General features: G+C 45.0%; 3 protein-coding genes and 2 long non-coding RNA genes across 10 annotated transcripts; 2 read left to right on the forward strand and 3 right to left on the reverse strand.

Annotated features, from left to right (window-relative positions):
* Nucleotides 1–143: 143 nt before the first annotated feature.
* cul5b (cullin 5b) lies at nt 144–9,865 on the reverse strand. 5 transcript variants are annotated; one of them, XM_057054832.1, is made up of 20 exons: nt 9,701–9,818; nt 8,492–8,601; nt 8,310–8,409; nt 7,935–8,111; nt 7,724–7,865; nt 7,099–7,244; nt 5,742–5,822; nt 5,189–5,327; nt 4,633–4,763; nt 3,981–4,088; nt 3,801–3,865; nt 3,593–3,734; nt 3,194–3,325; nt 2,985–3,108; nt 2,544–2,719; nt 2,222–2,383; nt 1,774–1,892; nt 1,041–1,164; nt 755–964; nt 144–540 (listed from the first exon to the last, which is right to left on the reverse strand). In XM_057054832.1, the coding sequence occupies exons 1-19, from the start codon at nt 9,773–9,775 to the stop codon at nt 770–772; spliced, it is 2,448 nt and encodes an 815-aa protein (XP_056910812.1). In that variant the 5' UTR covers nt 9,776–9,818; the 3' UTR covers nt 144–540; nt 755–769. The 5 variants fall into 5 exon arrangements, with proteins under 5 accessions (XP_056910812.1, XP_056910816.1, XP_056910815.1 ...); XM_057054836.1 differs by having other exon boundaries at nt 144–964; nt 3,593–3,725; nt 5,234–5,327; nt 9,810–9,865; XM_057054835.1 differs by having other exon boundaries at nt 144–964; nt 3,593–3,725; nt 9,810–9,865.
* Nucleotides 1,250–1,767, reverse strand: LOC130537805 (uncharacterized). Its single transcript, XR_008953695.1, has 2 exons — nt 1,437–1,767; nt 1,250–1,328 (listed from the first exon to the last, which is right to left on the reverse strand). It is a non-coding gene; the product is annotated as an uncharacterized LOC130537805 (long non-coding RNA).
* On the forward strand, nt 9,405–14,191 carry LOC130537797 (solute carrier family 35 member F2-like). The gene is made up of 10 exons (XM_057054839.1): nt 9,405–9,643; nt 10,621–10,781; nt 11,182–11,266; nt 11,385–11,557; nt 11,655–11,782; nt 12,752–12,911; nt 12,990–13,146; nt 13,233–13,285; nt 13,446–13,600; nt 13,669–14,191. The coding sequence occupies exons 2-10, from the start codon at nt 10,697–10,699 to the stop codon at nt 13,849–13,851; spliced, it is 1,179 nt and encodes a 392-aa protein (XP_056910819.1). The 5' UTR covers nt 9,405–9,643; nt 10,621–10,696; the 3' UTR covers nt 13,852–14,191.
* A 148-nt stretch (nt 14,192–14,339) lies between these two features.
* elmod1 (ELMO/CED-12 domain containing 1) lies at nt 14,340–19,509 on the forward strand. Of its 2 annotated transcripts, XM_057054840.1 has the most exons (12): nt 14,340–14,638; nt 14,985–15,027; nt 15,692–15,837; nt 15,906–15,934; nt 16,018–16,115; nt 16,189–16,318; nt 16,498–16,631; nt 16,741–16,809; nt 17,436–17,456; nt 17,605–17,649; nt 17,871–18,004; nt 18,075–19,509. In XM_057054840.1, the coding sequence occupies exons 2-12, from the start codon at nt 15,011–15,013 to the stop codon at nt 18,248–18,250; spliced, it is 999 nt and encodes a 332-aa protein (XP_056910820.1). In that variant the 5' UTR covers nt 14,340–14,638; nt 14,985–15,010; the 3' UTR covers nt 18,251–19,509. The 2 variants fall into 2 exon arrangements, with proteins under 2 accessions (XP_056910820.1, XP_056910821.1); XM_057054841.1 differs by lacking the exon at nt 17,436–17,456.
* A 2,423-nt stretch (nt 19,510–21,932) lies between these two features.
* On the reverse strand, nt 21,933–24,312 carry LOC130537804 (uncharacterized). Its single transcript, XR_008953694.1, has 2 exons — nt 22,943–24,312; nt 21,933–22,736 (listed from the first exon to the last, which is right to left on the reverse strand). It is a non-coding gene; the product is annotated as an uncharacterized LOC130537804 (long non-coding RNA).
* Between the last annotated feature and the right edge of the window lie 2,255 nt (nt 24,313–26,567).

A 26,567-nucleotide genomic window follows, 5' to 3' on the forward strand; every position in this document is an offset into this window, starting at 1 on the left:
TGCAGAGCGCCACTTCCTCCTCAGACAAACGTGTTATAAAATAGCTTTAACAGGAAGCCGACGGCGATACTTTCATTTGTACCCTTTTTCACCAAAAGGAGGGCTGAGGAGCACGCGTTCGAAAATGGATGAGGAGTCTGTGGTTTTATAATAAGGTGCTGTTTATTTTCATTATTCACATGTCAGGACTCTCTCTCCCTCTCTTCACCTCTGACTGTAATACTGACCTCAGCTTCCTGCAGGAAACAGAGCAAACACCCACGACTCCATCTCTGGGAACGTTCAGCGGAGGGAAATCAATTCTGGATTACAGCAATATGCTCATTTTCTTTCCCCACACGAGTGTTTTTGTGTAAACCCAGAGGGCGCGGTCGCCTCGACGCTTGTGGCTCGGGACGCCGGTGGAACGTCCATTCTCGATCCGGCGATGGGCCGGCCGGGATGTGAATTACAACCAGACGTAAAGCCATTTCCTCTCAGCATGCTTTTAGCGTTGAGCAGTTGTCGTGGTGTTAAAATTCAGACAGCAAACTCCCACAACTGAAAAAGAAAAAAAAAACAAAAACAAAATCTAAACACTTCCTCTGCTGCCGCGGCGTTCTCTTCTTTGTATAACTTTAAGGCAGGAAGTTCCACTTTTTAAATAGGTAGGTTTCAGTCAAGCCTCCCTGCAAATGATTGGATTTTTAAATTAGAGGACGGGAGCCTGGAAGTATCTGTGTGTCCTTCGGCTGAAACCAGAGTCAATACGTGCCGTGATGGCGAGCCGTTACGCCATGTAAATGAAGGTGTTTATGTCACTCTCGTCCCGCTTTATGTATTTGTGGTCGATGAGCCACTCAATCTGCTCCTTGATCATCTTCTTCTGTGGTAAAAACATGTTCTTCAGGATCTCCACCAGCTCCGTCTGCAGCTGTGCGTTGTTGATGCGTTTTCTCATCTTCATAATCTGGATGATGGCCTCCTGAAACAGAGGCAGAGCGCCGTTAGAAAGGGGAACGCCGGCAGCAGCCGACCGCCTGAGAAACACGGCTTCATACCTGTGTTCTCAGTATTCTCAGCTGAACAATGCCCTCGTTCTCCTCCTCTCTCATTCGCTCCGTCGTCAGCTGCAGGCGGCCAATCAGGTTGATTTTGCCTCGTTTCTGAACCTTTGAATTTTTTCTGGGCACAAAAACGGTTAAACCTTTATCATTATTTTCATTTCAGCATAGTTCAATATTAATGAGATCACTGTGGAATAACTGACCAAATTTAAATAGATGCCATATGGAAGACAATGAAGGGCCAAATAGCCTCACGTAACCTTTGACCCAAAAGTCAGAATTCTGTAATTATAGATAAAAAGAAAACTCCTCTCATTCGAGACTTGGGGGAGTCTTTAGAGTCACATGACCCAGGAGAGAGACTCATATCATGTGAGCCTAAAGACTCACCCCCATCAGGTGGATTCTATGGACCTTGGTGGCCGACAGCCCTTAACAACAGATAGTCATGGACCCGACCCCCCAAAGACAGACTTTCAGCCCTTTGACCCAGCAGGAGCTCAGAAAGTCCCAACTCCCATCAAACTGGTCAGAACTGAAGGTGGAGATGGATGGAGAGCCTTCGTGGACATTAACAAAATAGTGATGATCCAGAGAAACTGCAGCGAAATGCTGGTTGAGGTCTAAAACCTGAGATGAAAATCTGAACGCAAACATTGTGACAAAGAAAAAAAAGAGATGAAACAAATGAACCTCAACAGTAACGAGGAGGCAGAGGTGTCCTTACATGAGAGAGAATTCCTGGTTGACAGAGAACAACGTTCCTTCTGCGAAGTCTTTGGGCGACGACACAAGCGGCTCGTACAGCAACACCTGACGCTTGAGTTTAGGGAAGGCCACCAGAGACTAAGGAAAGGAAGAAAGGAAGATGCCTTTACTCATCACAGGAAACATGAGGAAAGGTGCCAGAGTCAGGAAGCTGCCTTCAATGGATGCCCTGAGCATTTGGGGGGGGTCAGTACCTTGCTCCAGGGTGCCTCCGCACTGATCTGGAAATGTCAATCACCTCTCTTGCTACCAGACCATTTTCCAATTATTTGGTCTGCAACTGGAACCACACACCCTCCAGAGTGAGCTACTGGCACCCCCAAAACAGGAGCATCCAACGTGGGGCCGGAACCCACGACCCAACTGAGTGAGCCGCAACGCAGCGCGATTACACAACATCAGGTTACCCAGAGAGTGCGCCGCAGCTCGGCGTCAGGAAGCTCAGTGGCGAGTTTCAGGTTCTCGAAGCTGATTCGCTCTCGAGGTCTCTGATTCCAGGCGAACAGCACGGCCAGCTGGAAGGTGGTGACCTCCAGGTCATACTGACCCACCTCGTTCTTAAAGGTGATCTGGAAATCCCCAAAAAGCGTTATTTCCCTTCATTTGTATTCAATAAAATCAATTGGTTGCTTTTACAGATGATAAAAATCTGTCTGGATGATCCTATTTTTGAGCGAATTTCTTCTTCTTCCTACAAAATGAGACCACACAAGTGAATAAACGACTCACGATGCCGTTGGACATGAGGTGATGCCAGTGGAGCTTCCTGCCACTGTGGTTCTTCTTGTAGAAGTCCTCCACCTCTGGGATTAGGTCTTCCAGTTCTGTGGGGAGGGAGACGAACACCTTCTCGCTGCTTCTCGACCACGCTCCGGCATTCAGGATCTTTATGTTGACGGAGTCAGCTAACAGGTCACAGCTCAGTTAGCACTCAGAATAAGGAGCACATAAGTTCAACAGCTCAAATAGTCTACTGGAATAGTCTACCGGTTAAAATAAAATGCAGAAGAAAGAAGAAAATTTGGTTCTGGGCTGAAATGGTTGGTCCTTTCTAATGAGGAATTATAGTCTTAAATTCTGCTGCTATGCTATGCTATAACAACAGCTGACGTATACAAAAGCTAAATGCAAAAATACAACATAAATAATCAGAATCAGCTGTTCTCTTACCTGGTAATGCTAGTTTGTTATGTTTGTGCATTTCTTTGAATGACTGGTTTAGGTCCTCCGACACCTTAATGTCTTGAAACATCCTCGCCAACTTGTTGACATAATCCGCCGGCATTCCCACTTCCTGTTGGGAAACAGGAAGCACGATGATCCCAACTCTGTCATTAATTCCAGCCCAATATTTCCAGCTGTCGGCTGACAGATCTCACCCTGAGCCACTCCACCATGTTCTCCTCAATCTCACTATCAGCAGAGATGTCCAGGATGAGTCGACGGGTCAGGTGAGCTTTGTGATAACGCATGAACACGTCTTTGTTTTGGACGTATTTCAGCACCAACAACTGCGGAAGGGATGTTTGTTGAAAAGCCAGTTATAGAGGTAAACAATGGAAAAATGGATTATTTTTGTCATTAATTAAGCCAATTAATGATTCTGGCTTTCATGCACAGTTTGAAACTTAAATATACAAGAAATATGAAATATAAACTTAGGTATGGCCTCATTTCATCAGGGTTTTTCCCCACTTTATTGTAAAGCCTCTGTAAGATTTTGCCGTTGTTATAATGTAACATTTGAGAGAATATGAGGGGGGACATGATGGACGCACCACTTCCTTGAGCTTGGCCTCGATCTCCTCAGACGTGAGCTTTTTGCTCAGCGGCGTCTTCCTCAGCAGCATGTCGCAGTAGTTGGCCAGCAGCTCAGGACATTTGGATTCTGGTTGAGTTTTCAGACCCACCCTGTAAACACTGCCCGCATTAATGTGCACGTCAGCACCATTTCTGATCTTATTGCACACGCGCAGCTTCACTCACCCTTTCTGCTTCATGGGCAGTTCCAATTTAAAGATGGTGGCATCGTTGACTACAGCTTTGTACGCCTGCAGGAGAAAAGCGGTCTGGAGTCAGTCCTGAGAAAACTGGGTGCGGTTTATCAAGGGTGTTCCAAACGGCATTGGGTGTCGTCGTCGTGGAAACAGCCCAAGCTAAACTCACCTTGTCTCTGGCTGTCAGGAATCTGGGGTCGTCCTGAAAAGCCTCTTTGACTAGTCGACTGAAGCGGTTAAACAGGGTGAGGAGCTGCTCCACATACTTCTCGGAATCCTAGAAACAGTATAAAACGGATTAAATAATCTGACTTTAACATTATTGGGTTGACAGACTCTGTGGAGACTTTTTTGGAGACGATTTTTCCAAACAAATCAAATGTGTCGCTACACGATGTTTAATGGGAGTGCAAAAGGGAAGTGTTTCAAACTCAGGAAATCCCACTGATTGGGGAAACCGCTGTGCATAAGTGTTTATATAGAGCGTTTGTAGTGATAGTAGCTCTGTCTCAGCAGATCTGAGGAGAGATTCAGCAGGTCGATCAATGTTAAAAAATGGTAGAATACGCCAGATGCGCTGCGTGTATATCTGCTGCGTTTGACCCAGTCACGGCTCCGGCGTCCCTGAGCCCTCTGTAAAAGTGTGCAAGACCTCTAATTTTGCCGGAGGGCGGAGCACGACACAGCGACCAAGCGCTGCGCATGTGGGAGAGGACGTCGGGTGCGAACAGAAGATATTCAGTTAAAAAATCTCGGCTTTACGACAGATCAGTTTGTGCCGAAGGGAGCTGCACTTGGTGAAGAGATCAGGAGACACTCACAGAGGTGATGGTTTCTGCCGAGGCCACCATATCGGCCAGGCCGGCACTCATGATATGCTCCTCCAGGTCTTTAAGCATGGGCTCGATGCCGCTGGGAACTTTGTCCATCAGAGAGAACATCAGGTGCAACTCTGATAGAGACAGAGAGAACTTCGTCATGACTGAGGCAACGTGATGTCATGCATGAGTTAACGAGGCAGTGAAATCAGAGGTGAACAAGAAATGAATCTCAGTCCTTCTGCAGCAAATCACAAACTCACAAAACACTACAGGGCTATCACCGTGGAAACTAAACTATTTTAAGCCTGAAGCCACACCTCTTAAAAAAGCTGTATTGGGATACAAAGATCAAGAAACCAAGTTTTATTTAAACACCTCTAGAGGGAGCAGACAGGATGCTCACTGACACCAATATTTGCTGTGTTATTATGCTTAAGAAGAATTACAGCAATGCGTGTAATGGTAAAAGAGATAAATGATGGTGCATCGTCACATTCCTGGAAGTGTTCAGACGTTATATGAGGAGGCTGGATCAGGTCTATTTCCTGGTGCAAACCTGAGCTGGCTGAGCCTTTGCTGCGAGCAGTCCTGCCGTACTCACTCTCAGTCTCGTTCCGTTTGATCATGCCAGGACATTCAGCCAGGATGGTTTCCTTGAATGACGTCACCAGAGCATTGACGCAACACTCCATCAGCTGGAAAGGAATTCACATCCATGTGACCCAAACGTTAGCGGAAGTAAAATAAAGAGTTTCATAGACTAAACACAAACTGTTTGGTAACAGCCAACATGATGAGTTCATCACAAGCCGCAGCCTGATATGTGGAGGATGTTGTAGAGCAGCTATACACACAGTGTGGAGGGAAATTAACCAGTATGAGACCAGTTCAGTGGTTTCAGTGGTTATTGGTCAGCATTAATATGGTGGTCCTGCCTCCACTGCTCAGCGTCTGTCCTCTGGACATTAATTCCCCCCCCCTCTCTCTGTTCTCTGGAATTATAAAAATGCTCAGTGCTGCCCTCTGGTGACCTACTGGAGGAGTGCTTTGAAGAAAGTTTGACCCTTTGACTGTTGCTGTAGCTGCCCAGTGGTAAAGTGGCTACTCACCGCTTGTACCGAGTTACAGTCACGCCTTGTTTCCAGGTAACGCAGAGCTCGCTTCTCCTCTTCCCTCAGCTTTGAGTCAGCCTGGCAGGTGAGAGGGAGGCAGAAAGAGTTCAGAACAGACTCTAGTGTTGGTGCTTTTCTAGAATAAATAAAATGGAATCTGTAAAAACGAAAGGAGGAATGGAATATCTGATTGAACATAAAATAGTTGGCCTCCTGCGGTGCGTTCAGAAAGTCGGTTGGTTTTGTTTGGAGTAATTGGAGCATTGTGAGAAGATTTCTGACGACTTCTCTTCCTGTTCCCAAAGATGTGAAAAGGAAACAAACGTTTCTGCTTCATGTTGGAACTCCTGCAGCTCAGCAGATATCGTCTTTATTACTGTCAGCGGGAGCAGAGAGCATGCAGGGAGCACCGGCTTCCCCACTCTTCCAAGAGGCTGGTGGGAATGCTGCTCCATGGGACGAAGATGCTTCACAAAGACCATCCACAGGCTGAGAATGCCTGCTTTTATAAACATCACTTGCCGTCCATCCACAGATGTTTTCAAAGGGATTCAGCTGAAAGGAGCATTCAGGATGGTCTAAAATCATGACTTTATTCTTCTGGAAGAAGTCCCTTTGTCCGCCCTCATCGGTGACGTCTATAAAGACGGCCTCTGCATGTCATTACCACACACACCGGGGTCCTCAAGAAAGAGGGATGCCCACACAACCGGCTGCTGTTTGGCACCCCTAAGCCACACAAAGCTCCATTGTTCTGTTGAATGAACATAGAGAAGGCATCTCCAGTGGGATCTCCTTGTCATGCCAGTAACACGTGAAGCCCTCGGCAGCGCCCAGGTTAAATTGAGTCCTTAAAGCTGTGCAAACGCGTCTGACTGTTCTGGGGCTGGTATCAGCATCAGTGATGATCAGCCTGCGCGTCGTGACAGCCCTTCAGATCCTCTGGCTCAGGTGGAATCTGTCGGGGGCCACCACCAGATTGTTGTCAGAACCCCGAGGATCTTGCCTGCCAACCTCAGCAGTACTGGTGCTTTGAGAGAGGCCTTGCTTGCGTTTGTGCTGCTCAACATTCGCAAAAGCTTCAGAGACAAAAGGTCTTTTCGCCTTTGCCATCGCAGGATCGTGAGTTTCTGCAGATTTTTGACGCAGCAGGACTCTGATGAACGCTGATGAACACCTGTTTAATCCTGAAGGCAGTTTCAAATAAACTGGACAGTCTTTTTTCTTTTTCTTTTCTCCAACAAAAAGGTCCTTAGCATCTTTTATATCAATCAAGGAGCTTTTTGTGTAAATATGACTTGGCTTGATCCTGTAAACACAGATTTTATCAGACAAGAAAACATCTCCAACTCACATATTTCATGTAGTTTTGAACCCCATTTTGTTGCAGGTATGCAGGAGCCTGAGTTCTGTAGAACCTCTCTGTAGAGTCCATGTAGGCCTTTTCAAAGTTATCTCTGTAGATCTGCAGCTTGTCATCAGGGTTGGAGCATAGGTTTACTGTGTACAGACACACAGACACAGAGTCAGAATGACCTGGAACTGATCTAGATTTTATTTTGCTGTTTCTATATCATCTCCTCCTGAGTGTGGCAACAGGCAGATAAGTGAGGAAGCAAACAGTTCTGCAGAGGATGATGTTTCACATTTCAAAACTTGATCCAGTTCAACCTTTACACAATGGGTGGAACAAACTGAACTATCTCTGACTCGCTGCTCAGCAGACAAATGCTATCAGCTCATAAAGTGTTTGATTAACCACTGTTATAAGCACCGCTCAGATGGTGCATCACAACGCGCACCAACGGCGCAGTAAGATAATATCTGGTTGTATATGTGACCTCAACCCAAAGGACACAGAACACTGAGAACACAGCCATCTCAAAGCTGTGCATTTCATCTTTCATCTATGTTTCATTTGTTACACTCTAACCTGACAGCATTCAGACTTCCATAAGCTGAGCTGTTGCCTTTCTCACCGTAGGACTCTCGCACGCCAATGACCAGCTGCGAGTCAAAGGCCTCTCCCAGCCGCTCGGCGTGGACGAGCTTCATGGCGCTGTCCTGCAGGCGGTTTTTGATGTTGGAAAAGATGGACTCGTTCCATGTGTCCAACATGAGCTGAGAACACAGACACAATTACGGCGTGTTGATTGTTAAGAGCAAAACGGGGTCCGGCGTGGTCGTCACCTTACGAACGATGCTGTCCTCAACATTGGACTTCTTGTTGCTTCCCTGCTTGCCCATCAGGGTGATCTCGAGCTGGCAGAAAGGTTTGGGCAGGATGTCGCACTGTGTGAAGAACTTCCTCCACTCCACGATGTACGCTTTGAGCAACGCCGTGTCGTCCTGATGACTCAACACGCGCTGAGATGGAGACAGACACTGGTAAACACATCTGAAGATTGAAGAAGATGATCAAATTTTCCATCAAACCCCCCCCCCCCCCCCACCAGACGGTAATGTTTTGTGTGGATTTAAATACTTTGTTTATGTTGATCTCAAACCTGCCGTGTGTTAATTATTTTTACTTTAGACATGAAACTAATTATGCAAGTGTCTTACTGCTTGTGCTTGTTTGATAAAATCTAAGATGTCCTCTTTGAGGGCCTGGTGAATCTTCGCTGGTCCTTTATCGTCCCACAGACACACAGCATGAACGTCACTGTGAAAACGCACAATAAATCAGTGAGAAGCCCTAGAAAAACTCTCCAGTGCAGACTTCCACAGGCTGTAGGTAAACGTACGAGAAGAGGTCAAACCACTGCTGTTTGGTGACGGACTCCTGCCGCAGCAGCTTCAGCACGATGGGACGCATCAGGTCCCATTTATCTTCAAATTGAAGGGATCCTTTGTTCTGTTAACAAATGGGAAACATTAACTTAACAAGAGAAACATCAACAATAACATCTGATATTCAGACCGAGATGCCAGTCTAAAACATGTTTTATATAGGTCATGCTATGGGTAATCATGACACAGCAGAAACTACACTTCAAAATAAAGTCCATTGTTCTCACTGAGATACAACAAAATAAATAACACCTCATGATTGAAGTTAAAAATTATTACAGAAGTAATGCAGTAATTGCAACACTGCTTTTGAACTATTATGGGTTTTTTTTCCTTAAAGACTTAAAAACACCAAAAAGACAGGAGCAGCTATGCTTTTTCACACCCCACCTAAACTCCTCTTACATTTAAATTTAATGACACCTTTTACTGTTTGAATAGATTAAAATGTACAATGAGGCCATAACTCCATCACATTTGCACCACCAGGCTATTCAGCATTTCACTCTTCTTCTGACAAAGATACAGATTGACAGACGTCATCAGAAATCATCTCACCCTCTCCTCTTTATTAGACACAACAGGTCAATGCAAACGGATGGAAGTTTCGGTGAAATGTGGATACAAATGTGCTCACTGGAGATAAAACTGGAGATAAAAGCGGATGCTTAATAAATACATGGAATAAATGAGAATCCAGGTGAGGCTCTACCTGATGCTTTAACACAGCAAACTTACAGACGCCCATTCCCCGGCAGATCTCTTCTGCAGTTAAATTAGCAGGTTGACATAAATTGCAAATGATTTAACCACATTGGTGAGGTTATTTTAGAACAGGTTGAGCCACCGCAGCTGAGCATGAGCCTCCTCTGCACAGGAACGACGACAGTGGCGTCTGGCAGCCTTTAGCGTGTATTTTAAGACCCAGTGCTGAAGCTTACAGTGCTATGTGATATCAGATTTGCGGGTTAACGCGTACAGTTTATACGTCGGAGCAGATTGACACAATGCGAACCCTGGCGTCCGTCTTGTATGTAGCAGCGGCTGTGTTGCAGCTTTTCTGTTTAGCAGCTAAATTACTGAAGAGTGGCTAATGTTAGCCAAAGGTAAGTTAACTCGTCTGCCGATAAAGTCACTGCTGGCTGCACAAAGTCGCATCATACCGGAACGTTGCTTGTTAAGGTTCCGGCGAGATGCTGGCCCCGCGTCATTAAAGTGACAAGAACTTTAGGCAACATTTAATATCAAAAATTGAATTGAAGTGGCTCCTACCTTTAGCAAATGAGACGTCGCCATGTTCCCTCAACTTATACTCTCGTACATTCTCGCGATAATTGAGCTCAGACTAAAGACAAGCTTTAATTGTTTATTTGTTATGTATGTATGTATGTATGTATGTATGTATGTATGTATGTATGTATGTATGTATGCAACTTGTTAATTGTTAAGGCAAAGAAACAGTTGTGAAGAACAATATTTTTTATTTTAAATAATACAGTGATAAAGAATACAACATAGATAATTTAGATATATTTTATATAATCAAGCATTAAAACAAAGGTGCATGTGTCATTTAAAATTTTAATAGCACAGTATTTTGATAAATTTTGCAAATTCTCTATTTTAATGAACCTTGTTTTGTGTTGTGGTCAAGGGTATTGAAAAATATTTTGCAAATAAAATGTATTTTATGTCAGTACAACACTTATAACATAAAGCCATTCATCATAGTTTTTTTTTTTTGTAATGGCCAAATGTTGCAGCCTCATCCCTGCGGCCACTGGAGGATGTTGAGGCGGAGGTTCTTTCAGCTGAATTTTGAAAAAACAAACAAACAAACAAACAACATACTTCCTTTTTATTAAAAAAAATCCCTCAGTTCATATAAATAAGATGGCGTGTATAAAAGTGTAAACATTTGATTTGGTATTATAAAAGTAATTTGTCATATGCACATAAAATGAATCCACATGATGTTGGTGAAGGTGACAATGATAAGGATGATGTATAATGTTGGTGAATATAAATATTTCGAGTGACAAGTACTTGTAACTCAACGTGCGCTTACAACTGCATACGTTAGGGGGCAGCACTGCTAAAGTGAAGGTTGTAACAAACGAAGAAGACGAATGTGACGTCAGTCAAGATGCCCCTCGTGGATGATGAGCTATGGATTTAATGTGGACATTAAACTTGTCACAAGTTGGAGAATGTTTCACACACCTCATGACCAAATGCAGAAACGTAAGTATAGCTGCTGTGCAAATGGGATCAGCTGTTTATTGTTACAGGATGCTTAATTAATGAAAGTGTTGGGGTACCGTATATCATAAATGTGTATGATTTGTCAGCTGCACATTATAAAGCCGAAAGGCAGTGCACAATAACGGCTGTAAAATTATCATTTATAATCAAAGAAGAAGAAAAAAGGCCAAAGCTGTCAATATGGCCACAGCTAATAGCTCAACCCTTCTATTCTTTAAATCGATTGATGCCTGTCTTTCTAAAAATGTGTGTAAAGTTACGATGTATACTTTTTGGTTCAGATTCTGATGGTAATTTCTGAGTCATGTCAAAGTCGGATTAGATAATCGGATTTAGAGAGTAATAGTCATGTAAAACCTGTTGTTCTGGTTTTTATCAGCCAGAGCCATGGAAGGTCATGAAACCTCAAGGTTCTGTGGGAAATCAAGGCTCTTCTGTAACGGCTTAAGAAAATTCCTAACATGGTGAGTGTTGAGAGCTGAAAGCATTCTGCACACAGCTGTTACCTTGGATGATATCGTGCATGAATTGGAGCACATGATTCTGTTTCCCACCGCTCAAAGACATGTTGTTCCTCCCCAGGGATCTTCTGAAGACCATTCTGATGGGTCAGGTCCTGTCGCTGCTCATCTGTGGGACGGCAGTCAGCTCTCAGTACCTGGCCAATGCTGCCGTGGAGACGCCGATGCTGCAGAGTTTCCTGAACTATGTGCTGCTGCTGCTCATTTACACGACCGTGCTTAGCACCCGCAAAGGTCAGGACGCCGACACTCATGGAAGAGTACATGTCAGTAAATATTTGACAGATAACGTGAGAAAAAGAGTTTTCATTCCCGCTGGATGTTTCCACAGACGACCAGAACATCATTCAGATCTTAAGAACCAAGTGGTGGAAATATTTGATCATGGGTGTGGCCGATGTGGAGGCAAACTACACAGTTGTGAAGGCGTACCAGTTCACCAGCCTCACCAGTATCCAAGTAATGTTTGTCATTATGATCTAATCCAGGAGTCGGCAACCCAAAATGTTGAAAGAGCCATATTGGACCAAAAAAACAAGAAACAAATCTGTCTGGAGCTGCAAAAAATTAAAAGCCTTATATAGGGCTTATAATGAAGGCAACACATGCTGTAAGTGTCTATATTAGCTGTATTAGCCTACTTTCCAAATGATAAGTAGGCTTCAAATACATTATGAGCATTCATGATTGTAGCTACACCGGTCCAATGAAATAATGGCCACGCATCATACAGATGTCTTTTTACAAGTTTTACTCCCAACTCTCCATCCTCCGCAGATGCCGTGAAAACTGTAGCCATGCTGGCGCTCTCTGTTACTGCACTGCCTCACCCACAATTCCATGGGTGCGACCTCTGAACCCTTCGTGTGACCTATGACTCTATCAAAGGAAACATACATAAAGAACAATACATCTTTAATCCATTTCAACAATAACGAATTGAGACATTAAATGAAACTATGACCGTTTTAAAAATGTAAAATAAATATTGACTGAATTTTTCAATTAACTTGTCTCTCAGATAGTTACAATGATGAAATGTTTATTTTCCCTGCAGCGAATCCTGGAGAGAGTGACGCACCATGTGACCACTCTGCTGTACAATGGTGCTTTAAGTTTAACTTCCATTATAATGAGATGTTGAAATTAAATATTTATTATTCACATTTTTACAGCATTGGAAACTTTTAAGAATGTTTGTCACGTTTTTCCTCCTACAGAAATTATATTAAAACAATTTCCACTTTCATATTTTTGAAAAAGCTCCAGGGAGCCACTAGGGCGGCGCTAAAGAGCCGCATGCGGCTCTAGAGCCGCGGGTTGCCGACCCCTGATCTAATCTATATGTGATCTGCGTTGCTGAGAAACCAGACGCGCGTCGTGAAGGTGTTCACCAGTTTTATTGGGCCTGTCGTGTAACTCTTCCAGCTGCTTGACTGTTTTGTGATCCCGGCTCTGATGGTGCTGTCCTGGTTCATCCTGAAGACCCGCTACAGGCCGGTCCATTTTGTAGCCGTGTTGGTGTGTTTGCTGGGGGTGGGCACCATGGTAGGGGCGGATGTCCTGGCAGGAAGAGACCAGGGATCCAGTAAGAACATCTCGGAGGCTCTGTCTACTCTGAAGTCCCTGTGTTCTTTCCTCTCAAACATTCTCTTACTGTTCACAGCCCATGACGTAATCCTGGGTGACGGCTTGGTCCTGATCAGTGCCGTACTCTACGCCATCTCCAACGTGTGCCAGGAGCACACGGTGAAGAACCAGAGCCGGGTGGAGTTCCTGGGCATGATGGGATTGTTTGGGACTCTCATCAGTGGCATCCAGCTGTGCGTCAGCATCTCATAAACACACACACATGAGTTAAAGCCACCAGAGTCCTCTTCCATCCTCATTGTGCTGCCTGTTTTTCCAGAGCTGCTGTTGAAGCTCGGGCTGTAGCTGCAGTTCAGTGGGACCTTCGCATCAGTGAGTCTATTTCCTGTTACTCCAGAAAAGTTCAAAATCGATGTCTAACAAATCGAGCCAATATATGAAGTCCTTGGTTCTTAGTTTAAATTTCTGAGGGGGGAATTCTGAACAAGGTCCTCAGCCGATCCCGACTCAGCTCAGACGTTGTGTTTTGTAGTCTTTCTGTTTGCCGTCTACGTCTTCAGCATGGTGGCGCTGTACAGCTTCATGCCCAGCGTGGTGAAGGCGACCAGCGCCACCGCCGTTAACCTGTCGCTGCTCACCGCCGACCTCTTCAGCCTTTTCTGCGGCATCTTTCTCTTCCAGTACAAGGTGGGTTTTGGTGAGCAACAGTGATACGCACACGCAGCTCTGAGCTCATTTCCTGCTCCTGTCCTCAGTTCTCCACTCTTTACATCCTGTCGTTCCTTGTCATCATGGTTGGCTTCGTCATGTTCAACGCCGTTCCCACAAACTCCACTTCGGGTCCGACCGAGGAACAAGACGCCACTGCTGGTTCTGCCGACGACCCCACAGAAAGTTCCTCAGACGTTCTTCTGCCAGCGGATGGAACGGAGCTGTGACAGTTATGACCTCATCACGTCACTTCTGCTGTTTTTAAGATTTTAAATAATGTTTCTGTGGTCAGTGACACAATATGGCGGCGACGTCCAATCTATTTTTATATAGGTAGTAAGAGTTTTAGTCTTTTTTTAAAAAAAAAAAAAACATTGATAAACTTGTTTACGCTCCAATCATCTGTTACTGTTTCCTGTGTTTGTATGTATTTTATAGTCTGACCTGATTCATTTATTCATGCTGGAGTTTTCCTGTACTGAAAGGTCACTAGGTTGTTACATATATTTTTTTTATTTGCTCATCTCTTTCCAGTTATTTTTACAAGAATAAATGTATTAACTCCGATGTGCTGGAAAAATGTTGATCTTGTTGTGAGGTTGAATTTGAAAGGAGTTGTTTATTTAAACGTTTTGTAAATGAGCACCACGTTTATTTATTTTCTAGATTATATAATACACGTAAGCATACGTGCACTTGTACGTATGCAGATTGATGCATACGTGTATGTCGGTATTTGGTTTTTTTTCCACCTAAAATGTAGAAGAATCGTGGGAAATGTGTAAATCTACATAAAAATCGCGTCGAGTTCTATATTCTGGTGTGAAATCGTGATTTCCGCTTCATTAGCGGCTGAATCAGCAGCTTCAGTCCGTCTTCATGGAGTCACCGCAGGAGCAGCAGAGCCGCATCATCCCGTCCTAAAGCCCCCCAGCCTCACAGGTACCCGGACCGGCCCGAAGCCCCCCAGCCCTACAGGTACCCGGACCGGCCCGAAGCGCCCCAGCCTCACAGGTACCCGGAGCATCCATCTCTTATGTCCGCCCCTTTTCTCTGCACCTTTTAATCACACCGGAGACGACCGGGTAGTAATCCGCACATTGATCCGGCTCGTGCCTGCACAAGGTGACATAAAGGTCCGACAGTGTCGGTCTGGATCCTGGAGAACTAACGCAGCCTGCACCTCGGAGAGCCAGCTCCCGGCCGGGGCTTTCTCTCTGCACCACCGCGGGCAGCTCCGGTGCTCCAGGGCCGCCAGTGTGTGCTTGATGGCGGACGGTTGCGGCTGTCGCTGCGGCCTGAGCTGCGCGCTTTAAACGGCCCGTTCCGACATTAACGCGCAGAATTCTGCTGTTTTCAGGATCCGCGAGGAGAAAAGCCGACATCATGAAGCACTTTCTCAGGTAAACGGACTTCACCTTCATCCCGCATGGGTTTCCTCCGGTCTGTCATTTCTCGTCCCTTCGTTTACCAGTGACAAGTAAGCTGGTTTCTCTGGGCCAGTTAACCACGGGGCTCATCTGTCTTAATCTTGATCGTAGAGGGTTTATTTTAATCAGTTTGGTATATGTATATATAATCACAATCATCAGTGTCTGTGTCCCTCTAATTGCTAGAAATAAATAAATAAATTTGTCCCTCTTGGAACCTTTGGCAGTACCCTTTTTGAGCAGAACCCCATGAGTAGATCACAAGCTTGATGAAGAGGGGAGTTCCTCTGAAGGTTCCTGGTGATGGTTCCTGCTTTTCTCAGTAGGACCCGTGTGTCTCTGGAATTATCAGTCTTTAGTAAATCAATGTCAGATTTAGAAGTCAATTGATTTTATTTGTTATTTCTTTCCTTGACGACCAAATTTACATTTAAGGAAATATGCGAAGTTCGAAGTATTTAATTCAATGTAAAATACAGAAGTGGTACATAAACACGGTCCTTATGTGTCAAAATCCCCCGATCCCCCCCTCCCTCCTCTAATATCATCCTTATCTTCCATCTCTTCTTCCTCTTCTTTCCCTTTCATTTTTAACCTCCCCATCCTCCTCCTCCTCCCTGTCCTCCCACCTCCACAGAGTGGTGACCCAGTTCTTCGTGTTCCTCTACTGCAAGTGTCTGTGGCGTAGTCTCAAGTTTGTCATCAGGAAGTTCACAGGACGCTGTGAGCTGCAGCGAATCTGCTACAACAACAAACATGGAGCCCGTAGGACCCTCAAAATAGGTATGCCCAACTCTGCCCGTCTCTTATTCAGACATCTTCAACCGTTTGATCAACCCCTTTTCTTCTAGAATCATCTCTACGGTACTCCAAGAACCAGGTGAGGCTCATTTTCTAACTGTATCCAGCATAATAAGCTCACATGTGACACGTTTGGAAGTGATTCTGTTGTTCTTGGCGTAGCTGCTGCAGTCGGCTCTCAGTGTTCCCCCTGACAAGGTGGAGAAAACCGTTGAGGATATTATGACCTTGAAGAAAATTAATCCTGACACCAATCCTCAGTGAGTCGCCATGTTTTTGTTGACCGTCGCCGCCGCGGCCGTAAATCTTCTGACCGGCGCCATGTGTCCCCAGGTTGGGCATCTCCCTCCAAGGTAGCCTTCTCCAGATCGCCGGCTACAGGAATCTGGTGGCAGAAGTGGAGAGGTTCCGCAGGGAAGCGTACGACTGTGAAAACGTCAAACATGAGGAAATGTTGATGAAGGTACAGACCCAAAAGGTTTAATCATCGGTTTCAAATATGGAATAACTGCAATGCAGATTTGCTGCAAAGTTAATCATTATTAATTAAGTATATTTATATGAGAGCATAACATTAGCATATATAGCATGAGTTGTGTGTGTGTGTGTGTGTGTGTGTGTGTGTGTGTGTCTGCATTGCAGCTATGGAAGGAGCTGCGTCCTGACACGCCTCTCACTGCTCGAATCTCCAAGCAGTGGTGTGAAATCGGTTTCCAAGGCAACGATCCAAAGACAGATTTCAGAGGGATGGGTCTGCTGGGTCTGCTCAACTTGCTGTGAGCTCTCTCTCGGAGAAAACCCTGATCAGCACCGATGATGATGATGATAGCGGTAAATACAGTAGTTATAATAAAGACCCTCAGAGCCTCTTTTGTGTCTCGGCAGGTATTTCGCAGAACACGACAAAGCCACGGCTCTGCAGATGCTCAACGACTCGCTGCAACCGAAGCGCAAGTATGTCGGCCATCTTTGTTTGACTCCCGACACCCTCAAAGACACACAAAGCCTATTTGAAGAAAAATGTGAACAGAAAAGTGACAAGAAGTGAAAACCGCAGATGGTCGCTGGTCATTCTGCTTTTGCAAGAGTCGACTGTAAAAGTCTAGTTTTGGCGCCATCTAGTGGCCGGACTTGTGATTACGAGAACCTGCCCCCCTGAAAACCTGTCCACCATTTTGAATTAACAGAATCTCCAGCAGCTGTCGTGGAACATGGTGCAAAAATGACAACTGAGACGTTAATAAACGCTCAGGGCTACTGTATAAATATGGTGAAAGTGGGCCCTCACCGCTGACCTTTGACCCCTCATTAGTGAAAACACACAGATGAGCCAGTACACGCCCCCAACGAAGACTTTTATAAATCCATTTCCACAAATTCTGTTTACAAATCTTACGACACCATCATCATCATCACACATTTTTTTGATTTAAACAATCGTGTCAAATCTCAGTTTGATGAGGCTTTTGGGTGTTTGGTGGTTATTGATCATAATCATTCACTTTCTATACTTTTTCTATACTTTCTGTCCTCTGATCACATTGTTGTTTTTCCCTCCACCCGTCTCACACGTTCTGTAGGACCACACTCACAAGGTCCAGGTACTCTCTCATTTTCATCAATGATCGACCCTGTTGCCTTGCTTTCGTACTCGGTTACGTGCGTGTCAGTCTGCACATGCTACCGGACCGACTTCCTGTTAGAATGTTGTCCCGTGTTCGATGAGACTGAAGCATGTTTCCTCTGCAGTGATGTTATCAACGACGAACAAAAGAACCTGGACAAGACCATCGGGTAGGTTGCAGCTAGTTAGCATGCTAACAATAACATAGATCTTGCGTGTGTTCTCGTGCATGTCACGCAGTGAGGATGAGAATATGCGTTTAACTAGCAAAGTGAGGACATTTTGGTTGGTACTCTCAACTTTGATGTCAGCTGTTGGACAGGGACTTTCTAATGTTAACTAAAAGACACCTGAGCAAAAGGGAAGATTAATATTTATCACCTGCGTGCAGGTTTTCTTTTGCTATTGTTGGCATCAATATAACGGACTTGGCGTACTCTCTGCTGGTGGGCGGAGCCCTGAAGACTCACCTGTACAACGTGGCCCCAGAGATGGCCTCTCTGCAGCACTTCCAGCAGACCTTCTGTAGGTTGTCCACTACGTCCCTTTCTCCACAGCCCTTTCTGGGTTTGAGCTCCTGTTTTCCGTCTTCCAGGTTATTTGATGCAGGAATTTCATGGTTTTTGGATCGAGGAGGATCCAAGTGACATCATGGAGTTCAACAGAGTCCGCTCCAAGTTCCACCGCAAGATCCTGCGGCAACTGAAGAACCTGGACATGGCTCTCTGTCCCCACTTCACCGCCTCTGACCTCCACATGGTCAACGTGTAAAAACACACACACACACACACACGCACACACCTCTGAACTCTCGTCCATTGACCCACCTTCACAGAGAGCTCAGGCAAGATAAGAATAGTTTAAGCCCCTCCTACCTTTCCACTGAGACCGCCACACTCACGCTATCATCATATTACAACACTGCCAAAAGACACACACACACACACACACACACACACACACACACACGGAGTGATCGTCGCTTCACTGTTTTTTTACTTGATTTGATTGTATTAGAGCTGATAAACCTCATTTATCGATCGCGTCCTTGTAATCAGTGTCAAATGAATTCATTCGTTTCTTCTAAGTTGCCATGGGAACGGCACTAGACTGCTGACTACTGAAATGCTGTGTTGGTGCTTCACATCATGTTGGACAAGTTTCAAAGATTTTAAAAAAAAAAAAAAGGCAAACAATTATTTTAAACGTAATTTCTAAATCATTTAAAAATGTCCCCTGAATTTGGACCTTTTTAAATTGAATTTCGATCTATCGAACTATCGATCTTCATATATTGGCTCGATTGATCGATCGTTACATCTGGTTTAGACGATAGAAATGATTATCTACAGATACGTGATGGATTACACAGATTATGTTTACTTCACTGACAGTTAAGGCTGTAATTTTCAGTTTGACCTGAACAGAGCTTTATTTTATTTTTTCATCAAAGCCAAAGACATGAACAGTGCTTTTATTTTGACGTTTTCAGAGGACTTTTGTTTGCGACGAATGTAACCGTCTCGATATGAATGTGGTGTGACTGACGGCAGCGTTCCGTATTTTTGATTGTTATTAATTGTCGCACAGCGGCACCAGTGGTGGAACGGAAACTCAACACTTTATTGTCATTGAAATTTTCTAGAAATTTATAGAACTTTAGAATTTCAGCTGCAACCCCTAAAATTGATGATGGGAACATGTGAGCAGTGTCTTTAATATTGACATGATCTTCTTCACACTCCTCATCTGTGTTACTGTTGAATGTTATGATGTTTTACACTTGAAGAGATGAAAACACGCATTTACTGATGATAATACCTGTAGAATTTTTGCCTAGCATACATCAGTGAGGCTGAAGGAAAAGGATTCACTGCTGTATTTGCTGCCTAAAAACTGCATGTTGCTAATATTTAAACCGTCACTGTTGAAAATATGAATTTTTAAGGCCTCACAACTTGATGTTGTCACTGTTTCATTCATTTATGATCATCTGTAAAAGAAAAAAATAAATGTCTTATGAAAATAAATGTTAACGTACGTAAATATGTCAGGTTTTAAATCCAAAAAGGGCCGGCCCAAGAGAGGGGGCGGGGCCTGACTGTCCACTAGGCCAGTAAACTGTCTGGATTATGTGAGTTCAGATATACAATATCTATAAATAATGAATGTTCTCAATGGCGGACGAAGCGAGGACATTTTGACTGGTCCTCACTACCTCCAAGGACAGTTTGAGGGTTAAGAAAGGGTTTAAGGGTTTTAGGTTAGGGTCATGATAAAGGTTAGGTAAGGGTAAAGGTTGAGGTTAGACGGTTTGTTGGGATGCTGAGGGTAAGGATTTAAAATGCTAGTTCTATTTGATGTGTACTTCGAAAACAAACAGCAGGGGGCGGTGTGCTTACACAATAGACTGAGACAAAGCCACTACAGCTAAAACCCCATTAATAGCAGTGATGATGAGCCTGTATGTGCTGAACTGCAGAGTATTTATATAATCCACCTTCATCAGCAAGTTTATCCACATCAACCAATGAAGATGTCATTCCCAGAGGCGGAATGACTGTTTTTACGCTTTCTGTAGTTTACACACACTTTATTACACATACAGGTTCATACATAGAACACATGCACCCACCATTACTGAGAGAGGTTAGAGTCAGGAAGCTGTCCTCAACAATATGAGGGTTTCAGTATCTTGCTCAAGGGCATTGCTCAGGAAGTGTTCTCAGAGCTCTCCTGCTACCAGAGGAACTCAGTATTTGCAGACACGTCAAAGATGGGGAACCGGACTCAATAAAATACCCCTTTGATGAGTAAAAACACCAATACTATTGTCATGCAGAGCATCACATGCCAATAATGCACACCTCAACCTCTTATTATAACTCTAGTCATTATTCTAATGGAAGAGGAAAAGCTGATGATACTTTCCAGCACAGCCTGGTAGAACAAGAAAATAAGCTTCAGGTCTACCCCAAAGATCCTGACTCATGGAAGTCTTTGCTAAAGGTGAGAACACAACAAATCACCATGAACTACCCAGATTTGGAATTTGAATTGGAATCGTTGCTGTTTGCAAAGCGCAGTGGCCCTCTGATGGTGACGACCATTAGACAGGTGAGACCAGAGGGAGCTCTTCATGACAAGGAACACAATATCCTGAATAGGACCCCACTACAAAAGTTATTGAATTTTACACAACTATCAGCTCAATTTTATCACACTCAAGCAGAAATCCTGTTTCAAACCTTTCTTTTTTTTAAAAAAGTCATTAAGCTCATTTGCTGTTTAAAATTTTCATCATCTTTAATAAATCACCACCTCCTTCTACCTGGCATCAACTCGTAATTCAGTTCTTTTTGCTCCGTTTTTATTTGTGTTGCCAGTCACAGAGTTTTAACTCCCATCTACAGTGGAGCTTCATCCACATCACAGTGGAGGTAGGGGACATTGAGTCAAAGTGGGCCACGTCTTGAACCTCCATAGTTGAGGCTGCTAGCCCAGAGTCATGGCCATAAGCTGGATCTGCCTAGTAATGGTGGTTCTATAGGGATGTTTAGGCCTGTAGGTCTCTGAATGCAGCTAATAGGTACCAACAGGCTGACTGAAATGCAATCTTAGTTGGGTAGAAGGCTCCAGGAGTCTAGGGCGGTGGTCTGTTGGGGACTGGACTGAGGAGCAGAGGGTTCTCAGTTCAAGACCCAGTGCAGCTAAAGTATGGAGGGCGTTCTGGAGGTCCCAGAACACCTTCAGAGGTACCCGCAATTGCTCACAACGGGCCCTGCGACGACGACCACCACCACCGGTGCTCTGAACCTGCAGGATCAAGGTGAAGATGTTGTGACTGTGGGTGAAAGAAGAGGCGGAAGATGTGTTCATAGGCAGAAAGACAAGAGTCCAGAACTGAGAGTGGGAACTCTTAATGTGGAGACCATTACAGGGAAAGCTGGTGGACGTGATGCCGAGGTTGGGAGTCCCACATAACCACTCTTCCTCTCTCCTTCTTGCACTCCTCCTCTTCCCTTTCCTCCCCTTTCTTCCGCCTCTCCCCTCCCTTCACTTCTGCCTCCTCTCCCCCTTTCCTCCGGGATTAGGCTCAGCTCTAATTCCATCCTGGAAGCTTTGAAGTCGACTGCTGGGAAAACCTCCACATTTGCATAATCCAAGTTGTGCATTTGCAGGAGGAGCTTTAAAATAATCTGCTGGTTCTTTGTCACCGTCAGGGATCAATAATTGCTCTCATCACAATGTCATCAGTGTGCTTTGTGTCGCTGGTTTCATTTTAGTATCATCCAAATTAGCAGTTAGTGCATGCAGATAGCCGTTTGTCTGTCTGGCGTTTGCGTTAATTTGTTTTTCAGGAAACTGAACAACCAAGAAAATGGTGTGAATAAAAATATCAGGAAGTGAGAATATTAAATCTTAACTAGAGACCAGAGCCAGTATCCAGCAGTCAGTTTCTATTAGACTTTATAGAAATGCTTAAATCCCTGTGAGTGCTAATGTTAGCTGCAGGCCTGAGAGGATTTGGTGCAGATGGAATGAAAAGAACAAAATGAAAAGTGTCTCAGCACAATTTTACATTTAGCGAGTGTGTGTGTGCAATTGCAAAAATGCTCGATGTCTGCATCTGAGGCCCGCTGAGACACGACAGAATTTATAAACTAATGACAGGATGAAATGCAGATGCAGCGCAGGGGGGGGGGGGGGGGGGGGCAGGATGTGGGAGAGAACACGAAGGCCACGTCCACATACGCGAACAGGTCTTCCACAATGGTTCCACTGGAAAGCTTTGTACCTGACGATATTTTAAATATTGTGTTATTGCGTAACAACGTATGATAAATGCCGTTGCGAATGCTATTTATTTACATGCAAACATTTTTATATGTCATCAAAATGGTTCTTTTAAGGTTCTTTCCACTACCTCTAAAACCAGGATTCAAAACCAGAGAGAATTTTATTTTTTTAACGTAGTTGATTCGTGATACTAGATCTCAGATCCTCAGCAGGACCCCGTGAACGTCAGCGGTGTTGGAGACCTCTTGGTTCTTTGCGTTTCTTTCCAACGTTCTGGGCAGCGTTCCACCAGCTGCCCTCCTCCCAGAACATCATGAAACTCCTCAAGAAGACCCGAACTGAATTCACCAAATTTCGCGGTAAGAAGACAAAGGAGGGAGGAGATTCCATGAGCTCTTCATCGCCCTCGCTCCATCCTGCTGAAGATCGTCAGAGCTGCCCGATGGCGTTTCCTCTCCTGCATATGAAACCAGAGAATAATGAAGCCCATCACCCCTAAATCACGCACACGCGTTGAACTGACCGAGAATATCAATGCCGGGTCAGAAGCCGAGAGAAGCTTCTGTCCTGGATCTCTTGATCCGATTAGAGTTTAGAAAACAGGAAAGGGTGAAGTGTGACCTCTGCCCAGACCAGTCATTTTCCCCGGTACAACCAGTATACCTGTCTTCTCCGTCCCAGTAGAGTTACAGGCGTGCAGCAGCTCTGATTGCTCGCTGGCAGCAGCTTCCCATGCTGGTCAGATGTAGTTGACAGGCGCATCATGATGTGCCGCGATGTTCTGCAGCTGCGACGCCCCGTGAATAATGATGACGGCGTATCGATGAGATGGAGCTTCCGCTGCCAACGTCTTTGCGGTCCGCTCGCGGAGCTGCGCCCTGACCAGACTTCCGCCTGGTTTTGTTCCCGGTTAAAACGCAACAGCGGCACGTTTGGAACACGTGCGTCGGATCCTGATTTTCAGGTCTATGGATTTGCGGCATTACCGGTTCCTGCAGCGCTGCATTGTTTGGCTCTGCTCGGCGCAGATAAGGAACCTCGACACTCGTGCTGACGCCTCTTCACCCGCGGCGGCTCTTATCGGTCTTAAACACGCCGCTCCTCCTCAGCTAATTACTGTGCTAGCCCGCTGCGGGTCTGTCGCCGGACCTCTGACGTGAAGCGGGCGAGGTTTTCAGATTCAGCTTTTTTTAAGTACGAATTTTCTGATTTTAACCTTGAAACAGGTTTTCTGGCGAGCAACAGCAAACACGGCTAACGCAGGCGGCTCCTTCATCACAGGATCACACCTCAGCGCCTTTACAGGCTCCTGAGGTGTGATCCTGTTCTAGATATTGCGTTCCCTCTTTAGATGGCAAACAACAGCATCCCTGACCTTTGTCAGTGCGCCTGTGCTGACAGTCGCAGCTGTCAGAAGCATGGATACAGCGTAAACGTGTCAGGGAATCCTGTGTTTCTTCCTCTCGGAATTCTCCGAGGAAGCAAAACAGTGTTTCTCATAACCAGGATCCTCCTGCAGAGGACCAGTCTGTTGGAGAAGTTCCAGTCAGGGTTTGGAACCTCACAGTACAGAAACAGCACTTGTTAAAGTTCCTGATGATCTTCTCACAGCTTCAGACAGTGGACTGGTCTCTACTATACTGGTTCTACTGGACCTCAGTGCTACCTTTGATACAGTCTATGGGAGCATCCTGTTAGAGACTCTGGGATTAAAGTGGGTGAGACCAGATTGATTCCAGTTTGTTCTTTTCTTCATGTTTCCTCTTCTTACACCAGCTTTGTCATGAAGCTTTTTCGTTCTCACTCTACATGGTTCTACTCGGTGCGGTCGTGGTGAGTTTCCATCACACCAGGGTGACACTTCGACGTGGGCAGAGTCTTCATAGCAACGCGTTCCCAAATTGTCATGGCGCCGTCAGAACGAAACGCAATCACAACTGTGGAGGACACGGAGACATCTGATAAATGCTGCGTTTTTCCCGTTGGCTCTTTTCTCTTGCACACACACACACACACACACACACACACACTTCTGTGTGCTGTTCATGTGTGGGGACTGGAACCAGCACAGACACCGGAAGGATGTGGGATAAAACCCAAACCTTCTTAAATATTTATGATCTTTTTATTCCTACAAATATATTAAATCTGTGTGTTGATGGTTTTCGTGAAACTTGTTGCTGTGAGAAGGATGGCTGGTTTATTTATGGTGAAGGGATGAGCCTGAAGGTTCCTGGGATCTGCAGGTCATCAATGATTAAAGCACCATTCCGAAGGTTCCTGATGGGTCCCACACGAAGGGAAAGAGGAGGTTTGTTTTTCTGAGCTCCTGAATTGCTGTTTCGCTGTTGATGAGAAGCCATCTGGTGTTTCATCTTTAGGTCCCTGTGTAGACTTTTTCAAGGAACTGAAGATCTGAAGGTGGGACAGAAGGAATCACACATCATGCATGAGACCCGTCCCTGCCAGCCCACTGCCCAATAATTGGTCCTCAACAAGGACTTGAACTAGAAATCCTCAAGCTCCCAGTCCAGCTCCCTCCAGACTCATCAGTGCTGACAACCAACATCATCAGGACCTAAGGTCCTCCTGCAGGTAAGACTGCTGTTAGCATTGCATGGCTAAAGGCTACACATGCTAATGTTGCAGCTGTTGCTAATATCCGGTGTGGGAGGCAGATTAGCTCTGGTGCTGTTGTGTTTCAATATGGGGGATGGTTTTTAATGGTCAAACTGAACTGGGACCAGTCTCTCTGATGCCTGACTCAGTAGTCTGCTTCTGTAGTGGACTTCTGACCAACATACACACATCTGTCTGTCAAATCGTGGTGATCTTTTCTGTCTGTTAATGTTGATTTAGGATTGGAGAACAAATGGAACAACAACGTTTAAAATCAAATATTGACCTGAGAGAGTCTGACTTCTTCTTGACTTTGATTCTTGTTGACACACATTTCCTGTTGGTTTGCCTTGGAGGACTTCCTGTTTCCTGAGGGTCCAATCTCTCCATCTGTTCAACAGGACGAGCCCCAACAACACCATATGCTAAACTGGATTTATACTGGGATAGATAGGGTACTTGACTGGTTCTACTGGGACAGAGTGAAAAGTGGACCGCTTATACTGGAAGAGAGTGGGTAAATAACTGGTTAAACTGGGAGAGAGTGGATAGATGGAGTAGTTATTCTGAGACAAACGGGATAAATGGACTGGTTACAGTGAGGGAAGTAGATAAATGGACTTGTTATACTGAGACAAAGCGAATAAATGGACTGGTTCTACTGAGGGAAGTAGATAAATTGACTGGTTATACTGAGACAAAGCGGATAAATGGTGTGGTTGTACTGGGACAGAGGGGGTAAATGGACTGGTTATTCTGGGACAGAGGGGGTAAATGGACTGGTTATTCTGGGACAGAGGGGGTAAATGGACTGGTTATTCTGGGACAGAGGGGGTAAATGACTAGTTTATTATTCATTGATTATTCATTTCCTGAGCCTGAGAAGAGTTTCGGGTTTATTGCTGGTCACTTCAGCCCAGTGATGTGAAACCAGCCCTCCGAGCCCTGAATGGAGGCGACAGCTGCAGATTCACCTGCCCGTCCTCCCGGCGGTGATGGATGAGCTGCCTCCTTCTGTCGCCTTCACTGCGTAACCAAGGCTTCAGTCACGGTGACATCACCGCCACAGGAAGGGAGGGTCATTGTCATTCAGCACTACTTTGGTGACTAACGCTGGAACATAATGAAGTAAAGATAATTGCCGTCTCCTAGCAACATGGCACTAAAGCAAGTGGCAGTTATTGGTTATAATTGTAGTTGAACATTTTCAAAGTGAAAATCCAACCACATCAACCATCACCACCAAATGTACAACTAATGGAAAATATGGATCCATAATCATTTGTGTATCAATGTAAATGTATCACTATTTCAAATCTTCTTTGAGAACAGGGCTTCCTATATTACAACTTCAGAGTGCTGGGATAGGATGCGCAGTGCCTCGCGGCCTTGAATGGCGATGAGCCTGTTTGGCGAGCACCCAAATGCTTCACAGAATTAAAAGAGTGACGACGGGTCCAGCAGGTCCTCATCTTCGGCCATTTGTGGGCTATTTTTCCTGGAGGATCAAACTGTTCCTGCTTTCATTTATGGGCTGTGATAGTCTCAGCTCGGGGATTAAAAGGACCTCAGTTTTTAAAGGGGCGGGGCTAAAATTTAGCCTACAGGAGGTGGCCTGCTTCTATTTATGGAAACTCCAGCTCCACAATCTTCTGCTCTTCCACCTCCT

This window comes from Takifugu flavidus, chromosome 14, assembly GCF_003711565.1.
Source record: "Takifugu flavidus isolate HTHZ2018 chromosome 14, ASM371156v2, whole genome shotgun sequence".
Classification (NCBI taxonomy): Eukaryota; Metazoa; Chordata; class Actinopteri; order Tetraodontiformes; family Tetraodontidae; genus Takifugu; species Takifugu flavidus.